Raw genomic sequence first — 17,975 nt, forward strand, 5'->3', positions numbered from 1 at the left:
TTGCCGCGGAGTAACGGCAGATTTGTAAGCGGAAGATGATGATGACGACGACTCCTCTGGACTCGCGCGAATTCACGACAAGTTGTGGACTTCTATGTTTGGGCCAGAATTTGAATGTTTAATGGAGCTGTGGCAAGACCGTTGGTCTTCCTGATTTGAAGCTTTCGTGACGGCAGGAATCCGTACTCTGGTTCTGTCGGTAAAGTCACGTGGGGTAGACAAAAGTAAATTTCGATTTAAAGCTTATTTCGTGACTGCAGCAGGGATTCATCTTCTTGGCTCTTTCGGTAAAGTCATGTAGAAGGGAAGTAATAAAATAATAAAAATAAAACACAATAAAATAATTCTCACGACGTTTCGGCCACAACGCAAGCAGCCGTCCTCGGGTGAATAAATAATATACGCTGCCAAGCCTGGTGGTGTTCATTCAGACGCTGTCTTTCCGACAGACCTGTTCTTTACCTGAGGACGGCTGCTTGTGTTGCGACCGAAACGTCGTGTGTTCTTTCGTTACTTTTGTCTACCCGCGTGACTTTACCCAAAGAACCAGGAGAGTATCGCTGTTGTTGTTGTTGTTGTTGGTTGTTGTTGGGCAACGTGATTTGTCTCGGGCGACGCGGCGCTCAAAACGGGTCGCGTCGCTACGGGCGATCCCGAACGCGCTCTACAGCGCAGTGGTTGCAATATCTTCACGACGGGTGAGGGGCGGGCGTTAGAGTGATGCCCATTGGCTGTGTGGCTGTGACGTCATCCGCTTAGTGGTGATGCAGGGGGGGGGGTGTCGGGTTCTGTTGATTGGTTGGTCGGTCGATCAGTTGATTGGTCGGTCAGTCAGTCGGTCGATTGTTCGGTCGATTGATCGGTCGATTGATCAGTCGAATGCTTGGTCCCGTCGATTGATCAGTCGATTTATCGGTCGATTGGTCGATTGATTGGTCGATTGATCGGTCGATTGATTGGTCGATTGATTGGTTGATTGATCAGTAAATTGATCGGCCGATTGCTTGGTCCGGTCAATTGATCAGTCGATTAATCGGTTGGTCGATTGATCGATCATTCGATTTGTCGGTCGATTGGTCGGTCTGTCGATTGATTGGTCGGTCGATTGATCAGGTCGATCGTCGATTGATCAGGTCGATCGATCGATCGGTAGCATTCGCTCTTAAATTCGTACCTAATATTCGTGGTGGTGTGGTGGGTGTTTATTTTGGCACGAGAGATCTTGGGAAATCCGCGTTTCTTTCTTTGAATTGGCGAGTACCACCGCTGGTGCACATGGGGGGGGCGGGGAGGGAGGGGGGGGGGCGAGATTTCGCTGCGTAACAACTAAATATTAACTTGCTGGCTAGTAAGTGCTGTTTCCCAATTGCTTATATGCCTCAAAAGTACAGAAAGTGTCTATCATTCCCCACAAACTTTGCTTTTGTGAGCAGGAGGGTGATATTTATAAATGTACCTATTTTCAGGGAGAAAACGTGGTGTGCATTCGTGTCTTTCCTGCACGTAAAGTCTGTGTTTTTAGTTTTTTTTTCGGTAAAGTCACCACGTAGGTAAAAGAAATGAAATTTAAATTAATAAAAATAAAATAATCAAAAATCACGACGACGTTTCGGAGGCAACACAAGTCTCCCGTCTTCTTGGTTCTTTCGGTAAAGTCACGTAGAATGGAAATAATAAAATAATAAATAATCAAAAGCAATCATAATAAAATAATTATTTGATTAAAATAAAAAGAGACAAATTTTAAAATAATTTTTTTTTTGTTTTTATTATTTGATCATTTCCCTTCTACGTGAATTTACCGAAAGAACCAAGAAGATGAATCCCTGCAGTCACGAAAGAAGCTTTAAATCGAAATTTGTGTTCTTAGTTTTTTCGGTAAAGTCACCATGTAGGTAAAAAAATAAAAATTAATTAAAAAATTAAAAAAAAATCACGACGTTTCGGAGGCAACACAAGTCTCCGTCATCAGGTGGGACCGTCACAGTCAGATGTGCTGTTTCAAGTGACACAGCAACGCATTCAAGTGACACAGCAACACATTCAAGTGACACAGCAACGCATTCAAGTGACACAGCAACGCATTCAAGTGACACAGCAACGCATTCAAGTGACACAGCAACGCATTCAAGTGATACACAGCAACGCATTCAAGTGACAGCATCGCATTCAAGTGATACACAGCAACGCATTCAAGTGACACAGCAACGCATTCAAGTGACACACAGCAACGCATTCAAGTGACACACAGCAACGCATTCAAGTGACACAGCAACGCATTCAAGTGACACACAGCAACGCATTCAAGTGACACAGCAACGCATTCAAGTGATACAGCAACGCATTCAAGTGACACAGCAACGCATTCAAGTGACACAGCAACGCATTCAAGTGACACAGCAACGCATTCAAGTGAGACACAGCAACGCATTCAAGTGACACAGCAACGCATTTAAGTGACACACAGCAACGCATTCAAGTGACACACAGCAACGCATTCAAGTGACACACAGCAACGCATTCAAGTGACACACAGCAACGCATTCGAGTGACACACAGCAACGCATTCGAGTGACACACAGCAACGCATTCGAGTGACACACAGCAACGCATTCGAGTGACACACAGCAACGCATTCAAGTGACACAGCAACGCATTCAAGTGACACACAGCAACGCATTCAAGTGACACAGCAACGCATTCAAGTGACACACAGCAACGCATTCAAGTGACACAGCAACGCATTCAAGTGATACAGCAACGCATTCAAGTGACACAGCAACGCATTCAAGTGACACAGCAACGCATTCAAGTGACACAGCAACGCATTCAAGTGACACAGCAACGCATTTAAGTGACACACAGCAACGCATTCAAGTGACACCCAGCAACGCATTCAAGTGACACACAGCAACGCATTCAAGTGACACACAGCAACGCATTCAAGTGACACAGCAACGCATTCAAGTGACACACAGCAACGCATTCAAGTGACACACAGCAACGCATTCAAGTGACACAGCAACGCATTCAAGTGACACAGCAACGCATTCAAGTGACACAGCAACGCATTCAAGTGACACAGCAACGCATTCAAGTGACACAGCAACGCATTCAAGTGACACAGCAACGCATTCAAGTGACAGCAACGCATTCAAGTGACACAGCAACGCATTCAAGTGACACAGCAACGCATTCAAGTGACACAGCAACGCATTCAAGTGACACACAGCAACGCATTCAAGTGACACACAGCAACGCATTCGAGTGACACACAGCAACGCATTCGAGTGACACACAGCAACGCATTCGAGTGACACACAGCAACGCATTCAAGTGACACAGCAACGCATTCAAGTGACACAGCAACGCATTCAAGTGACACAGCAACGCATTCAAGTGACACAGCAACGCATTCAAGTGACACAGCAACGCATTCAAGTGAGACACAGCAACGCATTCAAGTGAGACACAGCAACGCATTCAAGTGACACAGCAACGCATTCAAGTGACACACAGCAACGCATTCAAGTGACACAGCAACGCATTCAAGTGACACACAGCAACGCATTCAAGTGACACAGCAACGCATTCAAGTGACACAGCAACGCATTCAAGTGACAGCAACGCATTCAAGTGACACAGCAACGCATTCAAGTGACACAGCAACGCATTCAAGTGACACAGCAACGCATTCAAGTGACACAGCAACGCATTCAAGTGACACAGCAACGCATTCAAGTGACGCAGCAAATCTGGCTGTGACGGTCCCACCTGATGACGGAGACTTGTGTTGCCTCCGAAACGTCGTGGTTTTTATCATTTTATTTTTATAAATTTTAATTTCATTTTTTTTACCCACGCGGTGACTTTACCTAAAAAAAACCAAGAAGATGAATCCTTGCAGTCACGAAAGCTCCACATCTAGATTCAAAGTTTGTTTTGTGTGCTGGAATAGCAGCCACTTTCTCTACTTTAGAGGCATCGGCAATTAGGAACACGACCCTCGCTACCCCAGGGGACAGGGACAACATCGTGTTGCATCGCGAAATCGAAAGCCTCTTGCGCGACTATTTCCCGAACCGGGAAAAATAAAAAAAAATAAGAAACATTTTTTTTGTCATTAAAAAAAAATATTTGTTCAAATCGACACACACGGGGGGCTGGGCTTGGTGATGGTTGTTGTTGTTGAATATTTAAACTTTAAACGGGGCGTGGAACGTCTAGCACAATAAAACAACACGCAACACGCACGCGGCTTTATCTAATCGCGTTTGTGTTTCTCGTCTGTTTGGAGGGGTGGGGGAGTAGCAGGAAAAGGAGGATTGGAGGATTGTTTATTTTGTAAAATAAATACCAAGTGTGAAGACACGGTGAGAGAGTGTGAATGTTCGTGTGTGTGAGTGTGTGAATGTGAGTGTGTGAATGTTCGTGTGAGTGTGTGAATGTTCGTGTGAGTGTGAATGTTCGTGTGTGTGCGTGAATGTTCGTGTGAGTGTGAATGTTCGTGTGAGTGTGAATGTTCGTGTGAGTGTGAATGTTCGTGTGTGAGTGTGTGAGTGGTCGTGTGTGTGTGTGAATGTTCGTGTGAGTGTGTGAATGTTCGTGTGTGTGAGTGTGTGAATGTTCGTGTGTGAGTGTGTAAATGTTCGTGTGTGAGTGTGAATGTTCGTGTGTGAGTGTGTGAATGTTCGTGTGTGAGTGTGTGAATGTTCGTGTGTGAGTGTGTGAATGTTCGTGTGTGAGTGTGTGAATGTTCGTGTGTGAGTGTGTGAATGTTCGTGTGTGAGTGTGTTAATGTTCGTGTGAGTGTGTGAATGTTCGTGTGAGTGTGAATATTCGTGTGAGTGTGTGAATGTTCGTGTGAGTGTGTGAATGTTCGTGTGAGTGTGTGAATGTTCGTGTGAGTGTGTGAATGTTCGTGTGTGAGTGTGTGAATGTTCGTGTGTGTGTGTGTGAATGTTCGTGTGTGTGTGTGAATGTTCGTGTGAGTGTGTGAATGTTCGTGTGTGAGTGTGTGAATGTTCGTGTGTGAGTGTGTGAATGTTCGTGTGTGAGTGTGAATGTTCGTGTGTGAGTGCGTGAATGTTCGTGTGAGTGCGTGAATGTTCGTGTGAGTGCGTGACTGTTCGTGTGAGTGTGTGAATGTTCGTGTGTGAGTGTGTGAATGTTCGTGTGAGTGCGTGAATGTTCGTGTGTGAGTGTGTGAATGTTCGTGTGTGAGTGTGAATGTTCGTGTGTGAGTGCGTGAACGTTCGTGTGTGAGTGTGTGAATGTTCGTGTGTGAGTGTGAATGTTCGTGTGTGAGTGCGTGAATGTTCGTGTGAGTGCGTGAATGTTCGTGTGAGTGTGTGAATGTTCGTGTGTGAGTGCGTGAATGTTCGTGTGAGTGCGTGAATGTTCGTGTGAGTGTGAATGTTCGTGTGAGTGTGTGTGAATGTTCGTGTGAGTGTGTGAATGTTCGTGTGTGAGTGCGTGAATGTTCGTGTGAGTGCGTGAATGTTCGTGTGAGTGCGTGAATGTTCGTGTGAGTGTGTGTGAATGTTCGTGTGAGTGTGTGAATGTTCGTGTGAGTGTGTGAATGTTCGTGTGAGTGTGTGAATGTTCGTGTGAGTGTGCGTAAATGTTCGTGTGAGTGTGTGAATGTTCGTGTGTGAGTGCGTGAATGTTCGTGTGTGAGTGCGTGAATGTTCGTGTGAGTGCGTGAATGTTCGTGTGAGTGCGTGACTGTTCGTGTGAGTGTGTGAATGTTCGTGTGAGTGTGTGAATGTTCGTGTGTGTGCGTGAATGTTCGTGTGAGTGCGTGAATGTTCGTGTGAGTGCGTGAATGTTCGTGTGAGTGTGTGAATGTTCGTGTGAGTGTGTGAATGTTCGTGTGAGTGCGTGAATGTTCGTGTGAGTGCGTGAATGTTCGTGTGAGTGTGTGAATGTTCGTGTGAGTGCGTGAATGTTCGTGTGTGAGTGCGTGAATGTTCGTGTGAGTGTGTGAATGTTCGTGTGTGAGTGCGTGAATGTTCGTGTGAGTGTGTGAATGTTCGTGTGTGAGTGTGTGAATGTTCGTGTGAGTGTGTGAATGTTCGTGTGTGAGTGTGTGAATGTTCGTGTGTGAGTGCGTGAATGTTCGTGTGAGTGCGTGAATGTTCGTGTGAGTGTGTGAATGTTCGTGTGTGAGTGTGTGAATGTTCGTGTGAGTGTGTGAATGTTCGTGTGAGTGTGTGAATGTTCGTGTGTGAGTGTGTGAATGTTCGTGTGAGTGCGTGAATGTTCGTGTGAGTGTGTGAATGTTCGTGTGAGTGCGTGAATGTTCGTGTGAGTGCGTGAATGTTCGTGTGAGTGCGTGAATGTTCGTGTGAGTGCGTGAATGTTCGTGTGAGTGTGTGAATGTTCGTGTGTGAGTGTGTTAATGTTCGTGTGTGAGTGTGTGAATGTTCGTGTGTGAGTGCGTGAATGTTCGTGTGAGTGTGTGAATGTTCGTGTGAGTGTGTGAATGTTCGTGTGAGTGTGTGAATGTTCGTGTGAGTGTGTGAATGTTCGTGTGAGTGTGTGAATGTTCGTGTGTGTGCGTAAATGTTCGTGTGAGTGTGTGAATGTTCGTGTGAGTGCGTGAATGTTCGTGTGTGTGCGTGAATGTTCGTGTGAGTGTGTGAATGTTCGTGTGAGTGCGTGAATGTTCGTGTGAGTGCGTGAATGTTCGTGTGAGTGTGTGAATGTTCGTGTGAGTGTGTGAATGTTCGTGTGAGTGTGTGAATGTTCGTGTGAGTGTGTGAATGTTCGTGTGTGAGTGCGTGAATGTTCGTGTGTGAGTGTGTGAATGTTCGTGTGAGTGTGTGAATGTTCGTGTGAGTGTGTGAATGTTCGTGTGTGTGAGTGTGTGAATGTTCGTGTGTGAGTGTGAATGTTCGTGTGTGAGTGTGTGAATGTTCGTGTGTGTGTGTGAATGTTCGTGTGTGAGTGTGTGAATGTTCGTGTGTGTGAGTGTGTGAATGTTCGTGTGTGAGTGTGAATGTTCGTGTGTGAGTGTGTGAATGTTCGTGTGTGAGTGTGTGAATGTTCGTGTGTGAGTGCGTGAATGTTCGTGTGAGTGCGTGAATGTTCGTGTGAGTGTGTAAATGTTCGTGTGTGAGTGTGTAAATGTTCGTGTGTGAGTGTGTGAATGTTCGTGTGAGTGTGTGAATGTTCGTGTGAGTGCGTGAATGTTCGTGTGTGTGTGCGTAAATGTTCGTGTGAGTGTGCGAAAATGTTCGTGTGAGTGTGTGAATGTTCGTGTGAGTGTGTGAATGTTCGTGTGAGTGTGTGAATGTTCGTGTGAGTGCGTGAATGTTCGTGTGAGTGTGTAAATGTTCGTGTGAGTGTGCGTGAATGTTCGTGTGAGTGTGTGAATGTTCGTGTGTGTGTGCGTGAATGTTCGTGTGAGTGCGTGAATGTTCGTGTGAGTGTGTGAATGTGAGTGTGTGAATGTGAGTGTGTGAATTTTCGTGTGAGTGTGTGAATGTTCGTGTGAGAATGTTCGTGTGTGAGTGTGTGAATGTGAGTGTGTGGATGTTCGTGTGAGTGTGTGAATGTTCGTGTGTGTGTGTGAATGTTCGTGTGAGTGTGTGAATGTTCGTGTGAGTGTACGGGTACGGGTAGGCCGTGAGTCACTGGTGAGTCACCGTGATTGTCACTCATTTCCCAACGTCTTGTCTCTTCTCACAATTCAAGTTCTTAGAATCAACCCACCCGCGCCTGCAACATGGCTTCATCCCAGAGGTCGCAATCAGGTACCCGATACCCGTACCCTACCCGTACCCGGCCGGGTACGGGTAGGGTACGGGTACGGTCGGGTACGGGTAGACCGTGAGTCACTGGTTAGTAACCGTTTGTCACTCATTTCGGGTAGGGAACGGGTATGGGTAGGGAACGGGTACCTGTACCCGGCCGGGTACGGGTACCCATTTGCGACCCTGGTGCGGCCGGGTACGGGTAAGGAATCAAAACCCGTTTGCGACCTCTGGTTGGTGGGTGAGTAAGTGAGTGCGTGGGTGGGTGAGTGGGTGAGTGAGTGAGTAAGTGAGTGAGTGAGTGGGTGAGTGGGTGAGTGAGTGAGTAGCTGAATTGGTGGGTGGGTGAGTGAGTGGGAGAGTTTGCGATCCTGGTGCGGCCGGGTACGGGTAAGGAATCAAAACCCGTTTGCGACCTCTGGGTCCACAACACTCAGGAACTGCACCTCTCCTGAATGCGGAGGGAACAACACTCCTCACAGAGAAGGACAAAATACTTGCAAGGTTTGCCAAACACTTCAACGCAGTTCTCAACAAATGAGGAGGCAATTGCGAGACTGCCTCCAAGTTGAAATAAACCCTGGCTTGAAAGCTTTCGTGACTGCAGGGATTCATCTTCTTGGTTCTTTCGGTAAAGTCACGTAGAAGGGAAGTAATAAAATAATAAAAATAAAACAATGAAATAATTATCGATTTAAAGCTTTCGTGACTGCAGGGATTCATCTCCTTGGTTCTTTCGGTAAAGTCGCGTAGAAGGGAAATAATAAAATAATAAAAATACAACATTATAATATAATAACATCATATAATAAAATAATATAATATAATTCTATTATATAATAAAATAATAAAATATTATTTTATAATACCATAATATAATAAAATAAAATATTATAATACCTTAATATAATAAAATAATATAATAAAATATTTTAATAATATAATATATTCAAATAATAAAATAATATAGTAATATAATATTATTAAATTTCGATTTAAAGCTTTCGTGACTGCGGGGATTCATCTTCTTGGTTCTTTCGGTAAAGTCACGTAGAAGGGAAATAATAAAATAATAAGAATACAACAATAATATTATAACATAATGTAATAAAATAATATATTAATATTTTTTTATATTTCGATTTAAAGCTTTCGTGACTGCAGGGATTCACCCGGCTGGGTACGGGTAGCCGGGTATCGGGTAGGGTACGGGTATCGGGTAGGGTACGGGTATCGGGTAGGGTGCGGGTATCGGGTAGTGTACGGGTATCGGGTAGGGTACGGGTATCGGGTAGGGTACGGGTATCGGGTAGGGTAGGGGTATTGGGTAGGGTACGGGTATCGGGTAGGGTACGGGTATCGGGTAGGGTGCGGGTATCGGGTAGGGTACGGGTACCGGGTAGGGTACGGGTATCGGGTAGGGTCCGGGTACCGGGTAGGGTACGGGTACCGGGTAGGGTACGGGTATCGGGTAGGGTACGGGTACCGGGTAGGGTACGGGTATCGGGTAGGGTACGGGTATCGGGTAGGGTACGGGTATCGGGTAGGGTACGGTTATCGGGTAGGGTACGGGTATCGGGTAGGGTACGGGTATCGGGTAGGGTACGGGTATCGGGTAGGGTACGGGTATCGGGTAGGGTACGGGTATCGGGTAGTGTACGGGTATCGGGTAGGGTACGGTTATCGGGTAGGGTGCGGGTATCGGGTAGGGTACGGTTATCGGGTAGGGTACGGGTATCGGGTAGGGTACGGTTATCGGGTAGGGTGCGGGTATCGGGTAGGGTACGGGTATCGGGTAGGGTACGGGTATCGGGTAGTGTACGGGTATCGGGTAGGGTACGGTTATCGGGTAGGGTACGGTTATCGGGTAGGGTGCGGGTATCGGGTAGGGTACGGGTACCGGGTAGGGTACGGGTACCGGGTAGGGTACGGGTATCGGGTAGGGTACGGGTATCGGGTACCCGGTTGCGACCTCTGCTCCACACACTCCCTGACCTGTCCGGTGAGCCACAGGGAATGCCGTGGTCGGAGTGGCCTGTTCAGCCATCTGCGCACTCGTCAAAACCCAACACAACGACAAACGTGCCGTGGTCATCATCGACTATGATGGACGCACAAGAGGGAGAGTGTGTATAGTGTGTAGTGTATAGTGTAGTGTAGTAGTGTATAGTGTAGTATAGTAGTGTATAGTGTAGTGTATAGTAGTGTATAGTGTAGTGTATAGTAGTGTATAGTGTAGTGTATAGTGTAGTGTATAGTGTAGTGTATAGTTGTGTAGTGTATAGTGTAGTGTATAGTGTAGTGTATAGTGTAGTGTATAGTGTAGTGTATAGTGTAATAGTGTAGTAGTGTATAGTGTAGTATAGTAGTGTATAGTGTAGTGTATAGTGTAGTGTATAGTGTAGTGTATAGTGTAGTGTATAGTGTAGTGTATAGTGTAGTGTATAGTAGTGTATAGTGTAGTGTATAGTGTAGTGTATAGTGTAGTGTATAGTTGTGTAGTGTATAGTGTAGTGTATTGTAGTGTATAGTGTAGTGTATAGTGTAGTGTATAGTGTAGTGTATAGTTGTGTAGTGTATAGTGTAGTGTATAGTGTAGTGTATAGTGTAGTGTATAGTTGTGTAGTGTATAGTGTAGTGTATAGTGTAGTGTATAGTTGTGTAGTGTATAGTAGTGTATAGTAGTGTATAGTATAGTGTATAGTAGTGTATAGTGTAGTGTATAGTGTAGTGTATAGTAGTGTATAGCAGAGGTGTGGACTCGAGTCATGTGACTTGAACTCGAGTCACCAGACTCGAGTCATGAATTTGATGACTTGCGACTCGACTTGGACTTGCATAACAATGACTTTGTCCCACCTCTGGTGTATAGTGTAGTGTATAGTTGTGTAGTGTATAGTGTAGTGTATTGTAGTGTATTGTAGTGTAGTGTATAGTAGTGTATAGTAGTGTATAGTGTAGTGTATAGTGTAGTGTATAGTAGTGTATAGTGTAGTGTATAGTTTAGTGTATAGTGCAGTGTATAGTAGTGTATAGTGTAGTGTATAGTGTATAGTAGTGTATAGTGTAGTGTATAGTGTATAGTAGTGTATAGTAGTGTATAGTGTAGTGTATAGTATAGTATATTATATAGTGTATAGTAGAGTATAGTAGTGTAGTGTATAGTGTAGTGTATAGTGTAGTGTATAGTGTAGTGTATAGTAGTGTATAGTGTAGTGTATAGCGTATAGTAGTGGATAGTGTAGTGTATAGTGTAGTGTATAGTGTAGTGTATAGTGTAGTGTATAGTGTAGTGTATAGCGTATAGTAGTGGATAGTGTATAGTAGTGTATAGTGTAGTGTATAGTGTAGTGTATAGTGTAGTGTATAGTAGTGTAGTGTATAGTGTAGTGTATTGTAGTGTATAGTAGTGTATAGTAGTGTATAGTAGTGTATAGTAGTGTATAGTGTAGTGTATAGTGTAGTGTATAGTGTAGTGTATTGTAGTGTAGTGTATAGTAGTGTATAGTAGTGTATAGTAGTGTATAGTGTAGTGTATAGTGTAGTGTATAGTAGTGTATAGTGTAGTGTATAGTTTAGTGTATAGTGCAGTGTATAGTAGTGTATAGTGTAGTGTATAGTGTATAGTGCAGTGTATAGTAGTGTATAGTGTAGTGTATAGTAGAGTATAGTAGTGTAGTGTATAGTGTAGTGTATAGTGTAGTGTATAGTGTAGTGTATAGTGTATAGTAGTGTATAGTGTAGTGTATAGTGTAGTGTATAGTGTAGTGTATAGTAGTGTATAGTGTAGTGTATAGTGTAGTGTATAGTAGTGTATAGTGTAGTGTATAGTGTAGTGTATAGTGAAGTGTATAGTGTAGTGTATAGTGTAGTGTATAGTGTAGTGTATAGTGTATAGTAGTGTATAGTGTAGTGTATAGTATAGTATAGTGTATAGTAGTGTATAGTATAGTGTATAGTGTAGTGTATAGTAGTGTATAGTGTAGTGTATAGTATAGTATAGTGTATAGTAGTATATAGTAGTGTATAGTGTAGTATATAGTATAGTATAGTGTATAGTAGTATATAGTAGTGTATAGTGTATAGTTTAGTGTATATCTGATGCGTCCTTAGGCGCTGATGGTAAATCCACCCACTCGGCCGTCGCCCGCCTATACGCGCTAGCAAATACAATTCGGGATTATTTAAAAAAAAATCGTCCACGCGTGTCCGTGATGGGAAATTCAAATCGACGTTGCCTATCCGCGCTGCGGAATCTAACGCCCACCCCCCCCCCCACCGCGCGTATGCGGTCTGGGGAATTAAAAGCGAGGGGCGGGGTGGGGCAGGTGTGGGGGAGGGGGTGGGGGAGGGGGTGGGGGCGAGGGAGGGAGGGGGCGGGGTGGGGTGGGGGGTGTAAAGGGGGCGTGGCCCCGAGGCGGATGAGACACGAGGAGCAATCTGATTGGCTGAGGCTGTCCGCTCTACGAAACCCGGGTGAGTGGACGTGTGGCTGAAACTTTAAACTTAAAACAATTATTTTTTACGATTTATCAATTGGCGATCAATTTTCTGGGGGGGAATGCGAAAACAACATTGCTACACGTTAACAGCGAGATTGTCTGTTTGCGTGCGTGGGTTGGGTTAAAATTGTTTTAAAAGAAATATAAAGGTGGTCACCGGGTGAAACCACGACCGGCTCGGCGGGCCTGGCCCGGCCGGGAAAGGTGCCTCGGTACCCGGCGGAGAATCTATCCGAGCGCCGTGGTGTAGGCCGCAGGCCGCGGTGTCTCCCCGTGGCTGTCAAAGTTCATTATTTCGTTGACTCTCAGAGCTCGGATTTAGCCAGCACTGCCGTACGATGTGATTGCGTGTGTGTGGTTTGTGTAGTCATTGGTGCTGACCGAGGCTTAGACCGCTAACGCAATACCATTCATACATCGGTTTCATTTGAACGCAATGTGCGAGTCTATGGGTCTCTGTGTGGTGAGTCTGTGGGTCTCTGTGCGAGTTTGTTGGTCTCTGTGCGGTGAGTCTGTGGGTCTCTGTGTGGTGAGTCTGTGGGTCTCTGTGTGGTGAGTCTGTGGGTCTCTGTGTGGTGAGTCTGTGGGTCTCTGTGAGTCTGTGGGTCTCTGTGTGGTGAGTCTGTGGGTCTCTGTGTGGTGAGTCTGTGGGTCTCTGTGAGTCTGTGGGTCTCTGTGTGGTGAGTCTGTGGGTCTCTGTGTGGTGAGTCTGTGGGTCTCTGTGTGGTGAGTCTGTGGGTCTCTGTGTGGTGAGTATGTGGGTCTCTGTGTGGTGAGTCTGTGGGTCTCTGTGTGGTGAGTCTGTGGGTCTCTGTGTGTGAGTCTGTGGATCACTGTGTGATGAGTCTGTGGATCTCTGTGTGATGAGTCTGTGGGTCTCTGTGTGGTGAGTCTGTGGGTCTTTGTGTGGTGAGTCTGTGGGTCTCTGTGGGGTGAGTCTGTGGGTCTCTGTGTGGTGAGTCCGTGGGTCTCTGTGAGTCTGTGGGTCTCTGTGCGAGTCTATGGGTCTCTGTGTGGTGAGTCTGTGGGTCTCTGTGTGGTTAGTCTGTGGGTCTCTGTGTGGTGAGTCTGTGGGTCTGTGTGGTGAGTCTAGGGGTCTCTGTGTGGTGAGTCTATGGGTCTCTGTGTGGTGAGTCTTTGGGTCTCTGTGTGGTGAGTCTATGGGTGGCTGTGTGGTGAGTCTATGGGTCTCTGTGTGGTGAGTCTGTGGGTCTCTGTGCGAGTCTATGGGTCTCTGTGTGGTGAGTATATGGGTGGCTGTGTGGTGAGTCTGTGGGTCTCTGTGTGGTGAGTCTGTGGGTCTCTATGTGGTGAGTCTGTGGGTCTCTCTGTGGTGAGTCTGTGGGTCTTTTTGTGGTGAGTCTGTGGGTAGTCTGTGTTGAGTCTATGCGTCTCTGTGTGGTGACTCTGTGGGTCTCTGTGTGGTGAGTCTGTGGGTCTTTGTGCTATGAGTCTGTGGGTTTCTGCGTGAGTCTATGGGTCTCTGTGAGTCAATGGGTCTCTGTGCGGTGAGTCTGTGGGTCTCTGTGTGGTGAGTCTATGGGTCTCTGTGTGGTGAGTCTGTGGGTCTCTGTGTGGTGAGTCTGTGGGTCTCTGTGGTGAGTCTGTGGGTCTCTGTGTGTTGAGTCTGTGGGTCTCTCTGTGGTGAGTCTGTGGGTCTTTGTGGTGAGTCTGTGGGTCTCTGTGTGAGTCTATGGGTCTTTGTGTGAGTCTATGGGTCTCTGTGAGTCAATGGGTCTCTGTGTGAGTCAATGGGTCTCTGTGAGTCTATGGGTATCTGTGAGTCTATGGGTCTTTGTGTGAGTCAATGGGTCTCTGTGAGTCTGTGGGTCTCTGCGAGTCTGTGGGTCTCTGTGTGGTGAGTCTGTGGGTCTCTGTGTGTTGAGTCTATGGGTCTCTGTGTGGGTGAGTCTGTGGGTCTCTGTGTGATGCGTCTGTGGGTCTCTGGTTGCTGAGTCTATGGGTATCTGTGTGTTGAGTCTGTGGGTCTCTCTGTGTTGAGTTTGTGGGTCTCTGTGTGGTGAGTCTGTGGGTCTCTGTGCGATGAGTTAGGGTTTCTGCGTGATTCTATGGGTCTCTGTGAGTCAATGGGTCTCTGTGAGTCTATGGGTCTTTGTGTGAGTCTATGGGTCTCTGTGAGTCTGTGGGTCTCTGTGAGTCTGTGGGTCTCTGTGAGTCTGTGGGTCTCTGTGTGTTGAGTCTATGGGTCTCTGTGTGTTGAGTTTGTGGGTCTCTGTGGTGAGTCTGTGGGTCTCTGTGTGTTGAGTCTGTGGGTCTCTCTGTGGTGAGTCTGTGGGTCTCTGTGTGTTGAGTCTATGGGTCTCTGGGTGGTGAGTCTGTGGGTTTCTGCGTGAGTCTATGGGTCTCTGTGAGTCAATGGGCTCTGTGTGAGTCTGTGGGTCTTTGTGTGAGTCAATGGGTCTCTGTGTGAGTCAATGGGTCTCTGTGAGTCTATGGGTCTCTGTGTGAGTCTATGGGTCTCTGTGAGTCTATGGGTCTTTGTGTGAGTCAATGGGTCTCTGTGAGTCTATGGGCTCTGTGTGAGTCTGTGGGTCTTTGTGTGCAGTCTGTGGGTTTTTATGTGAGTCAATGGGTCTCTGTGAGTCTATGGGTCTTTGTGAGTCTATGGGTCTTTGTGTGAGTTAATGGGTCTCTGTGAGTCTGTGGGTTTCTGTGTGTTGAGTCTATGGGTCTCTGTGTGGGTGAGTCTGTGGGTCTCTGTGTGGGTGAGTCTGTGGGTCTCTGTGTGTGGTGAGTCTGTGGGTCTCTGTGTGATGAGTCTGTGGGTCTCTGTGTGATGAGTCTGTGGGTCTCTGTGTGTGGTGAGTCTGTGGGTCTCTGTGTGTGGTGAGTCTGTGGGTCTCTGTGTGATGAGTCTGTGGGTCTCTGTGTGATGAGTCTGTGGGTCTCTGTGTGGTGAGTCTATGGGTCTCTGTGTGATGAGTCTGTGGGTCTCTGTGTGGTGAGTCTGTGGGTCTCTGTGTGGTGAGTCTGTGGGTCTCTGTGTGTGGTGAGTCTGTGGGTCTCTGTGTGGGTGAGTCTGTGGGTCTCTGTGTGACGAGTCTGTGGGTCTCTGTGTGTTGAGTCTATGGGTTTCTGTGTGAGTCTATGGGTCTTTGTGTGAGTATATGGGTCTCTGTGTGAGTCTATGGGTTTCTGTGTGAGTCTATGGGTCTTTGTGTGAGTCTATGGGTCTCTGTGAGTCTATGGGTCTTTGTGTGAGTCAATGGGTCTCTGTGAGTCTATGGGCTCTGTGTGAGTCTGTGGGTCTTTGTGTGCTGAGTCTGTGGGTTTTTATGTGAGTCAATGGGTCTCTGTGAGTCTATGGGTCTCTGTGTGAGTCTATGGGTCTTTGTGAGTCTATGGGTCTTTGTGTGAGTCAATGGGTCTCTGTGAGTCTATGGGTCTTTGTGTGAGTCTGTGGGTCTCTGTGAGTTTGTGGGTCTCTGTGAGTCTGTGGGTCTCTGTGAGTCTGTGGGTCTCTGTGTGTTGAGTCTATGGGTCTCTGTGTGTTGAGTTTGTGGGTCTCTGTGGTGAGTCTGTGGGTCTCTGTGTGTTGAGTCTGTGGGTCTCTCTGTGGTGAGTCTGTGGGTCTCTGTGTTGAGTCTATGGGTCTCTGGGTGGTGAGTCTGTGGGTTTCTGCGTGAGTCTATGGGTCTCTGTGAGTCAATGGGCTCTGTGTGAGTCAATGGGTCTCTGTGTGAGTCAATGGGTCTCTGTGAGTCTATGGGTCTCTGTGTGAGTCTATGGGTCTCTGTGAGTCTATGGGTCTTTGTGTGAGTCAATGGGTCTCTGTGAGTCTATGGGCTCTGTGTGAGTCTGTGGGTCTTTGTGTGCAGTCTGTGGGTTTTTATGTGAGTCAATGGGTCTCTGTGAGTCTATGGGTCTCTGTGTGAGTCTATGGGTCTTTGTGAGTCTATGGGTCTTTGTGTGAGTTAATGGGTCTCTGTGAGTCTGTGGGTTTCTGTGTGTTGAGTCTATGGGTCTCTGTGTGGGTGAGTCTGTGGGTCTCTGTGTGGGTGAGTCTGTGGGTCTCTGTGTGTGGTGAGTCTGTGGGTCTCTGTGTGATGAGTCTGTGGGTCTCTGTGTGATGAGTCTGTGGGTCTCTGTGTGTGGTGAGTCTGTGGGTCTCTGTGTGGGTGAGTCTGTGGGTCTCTGTGTGATGAGTCTGTGGGTCTCTGTGTGATGAGTCTGTGGGTCTCTGTGTGATGAGTCTGTGGGTCTCTGTGTGGTGAGTCTGTGGGTCTCTGTGTGGTGAGTCTGTGGGTCTCTGTGTGTGGTGAGTCTGTGGGTCTCTGTGTGGGTGAGTCTGTGGGTCTCTGTGTGACGAGTCTGTGGGTCTCTGTGTGGTGAGTCTGTGGGTCTCTGTGTGGTGAGTCTGTGGGTCTCTGTGTGTGGTGAGTCTGTGGGTCTCTGTGTGGGTGAGTCTGTGGGTCTCTGTGTGACGAGTCTGTGGGTCTCTGTGTGTTGAGTCTGTGGGTCTCTGTGTGGTGAGTCTGTGGGTCTCTGTGTGTGGTGAGTCTGTGGGTCTCTGTGTGACGAGTCTGTGGGTCTCTGTGTGGTGAGTCTGTGGGTCTCTGTGTGGTGAGTCTGTGGGTCTCTGTGTGTGGTGAGTCTGTGGGTCTCTGTGTGGGTGAGTCTGTGGGTCTCTGTGTGACGAGTCTGTGGGTCTCTGTGTGTTGAGTCTATGGGTTTCTGTGTGAGTCTATGGGTCTTTGTGTGAGTATATGGGTCTCTGTGTGAGTCTATGGGTTTCTGTGTGAGTCTATGGGTCTTTGTGTGAGTCTATGGGTCTCTGTGAGTCTATGGGTCTTTGTGTGAGTCAATGGGTCTCTGTGAATCTATGGGCTCTGTGTGAGTCTGTGGGTCTTTGTGTGCTGAGTCTGTGGGTTTTTATGTGAGTCAATGGGTCTCTGTGAGTCTATGGGTCTCTGTGTGAGTCTATGGGTCTTTGTGAGTCTATGGGTCTTTGTGTGAGTCAATGGGTCTCTGTGAGTCTGTGGGTTTCTGTGTGTTGAGTCTATGGGTCTCTGTGTGGGTGAGTCTGTGGGTCTCTGTGTGTGGTGAGTCTGTGGGTCTCTGTGTGGGTGAGTCTGTGGGTCTCTGTGTGGGTGAGTCTGTGGGTCTCTGTGTGGGTGAGTCTGTGGGTCTCTGTGTGGGTGAGTCTGTGGGTCTCTGTGTGGGTGAGTCTGTGGGTCTCTGTGTGTGGGTGAGTCTGTGGTCTCTGTGTGTGGTGAGTCTGTGGGTCTCTGTGTGACGAGTCTGTGGGTCTCTGTGTGACGAGTCTGTGGGTCTCTGTGTGTTGAGTCTATGGGTTTCTGTGTGAGTCTATGTGTTTCTGCGTGAGTCTATGGGTTTCTGCGTGAGTCTATGGGTCTCTGTGTGTGAAATAAGTTGAACACACACACACGTAGCACTACGTACGGTGTGAAAGAAGTTCAACACACATAGGAGCTCGGCCTCTCAGTGGTTGCCAGCTCAGCACTGTGACCTCTGACCCCGGAGTCACCTGACGACGTGGAGTGGTGGTGATGGTGGTGGGGCTACGGATATAAGATAAAGCCTCCACTCCCACCGTGTAGCCTCTAGCAGGCTGTGGGGGCAAGTGCTCTTAGTAGCGAGTAGCACCTATAGACACACAGACAAAGGTCCCCCGTGTAGCCTCTAGCAGGCTGTAGGGGCAAGTGCTGTTATTAGCGAGCAGCAGCTATAG

General features: G+C 47.2%; 1 protein-coding gene across 1 annotated transcript in view; it reads right to left on the reverse strand.

Moving 5' to 3' along the window:
• Nucleotides 1–9,799: 9,799 nt before the first annotated feature.
• The window catches only part of LOC144952184 (angiotensin-converting enzyme 2-like), a gene marked incomplete at its 5' end in the record, with an annotated part of 33,590 nt that continues 25,414 nt past the window's right edge, over nucleotides 9,800–17,975 (reverse strand). Inside the window, one exon of the mRNA XM_078882587.1 lies at nucleotides 9,800–9,807. Within this exon, the coding sequence (XP_078738713.1) occupies nucleotides 9,800–9,807 (8 nt within the window). The remainder of the gene's footprint in view (nucleotides 9,808–17,975) is intronic.

The sequence above is a fragment of the Lampetra fluviatilis genome, chromosome 66 (assembly GCF_964198595.1).
Source record: "Lampetra fluviatilis chromosome 66, kcLamFluv1.1, whole genome shotgun sequence".
Lineage (NCBI taxonomy): Eukaryota > Metazoa > Chordata > Hyperoartia > Petromyzontiformes > Petromyzontidae > Lampetra > Lampetra fluviatilis.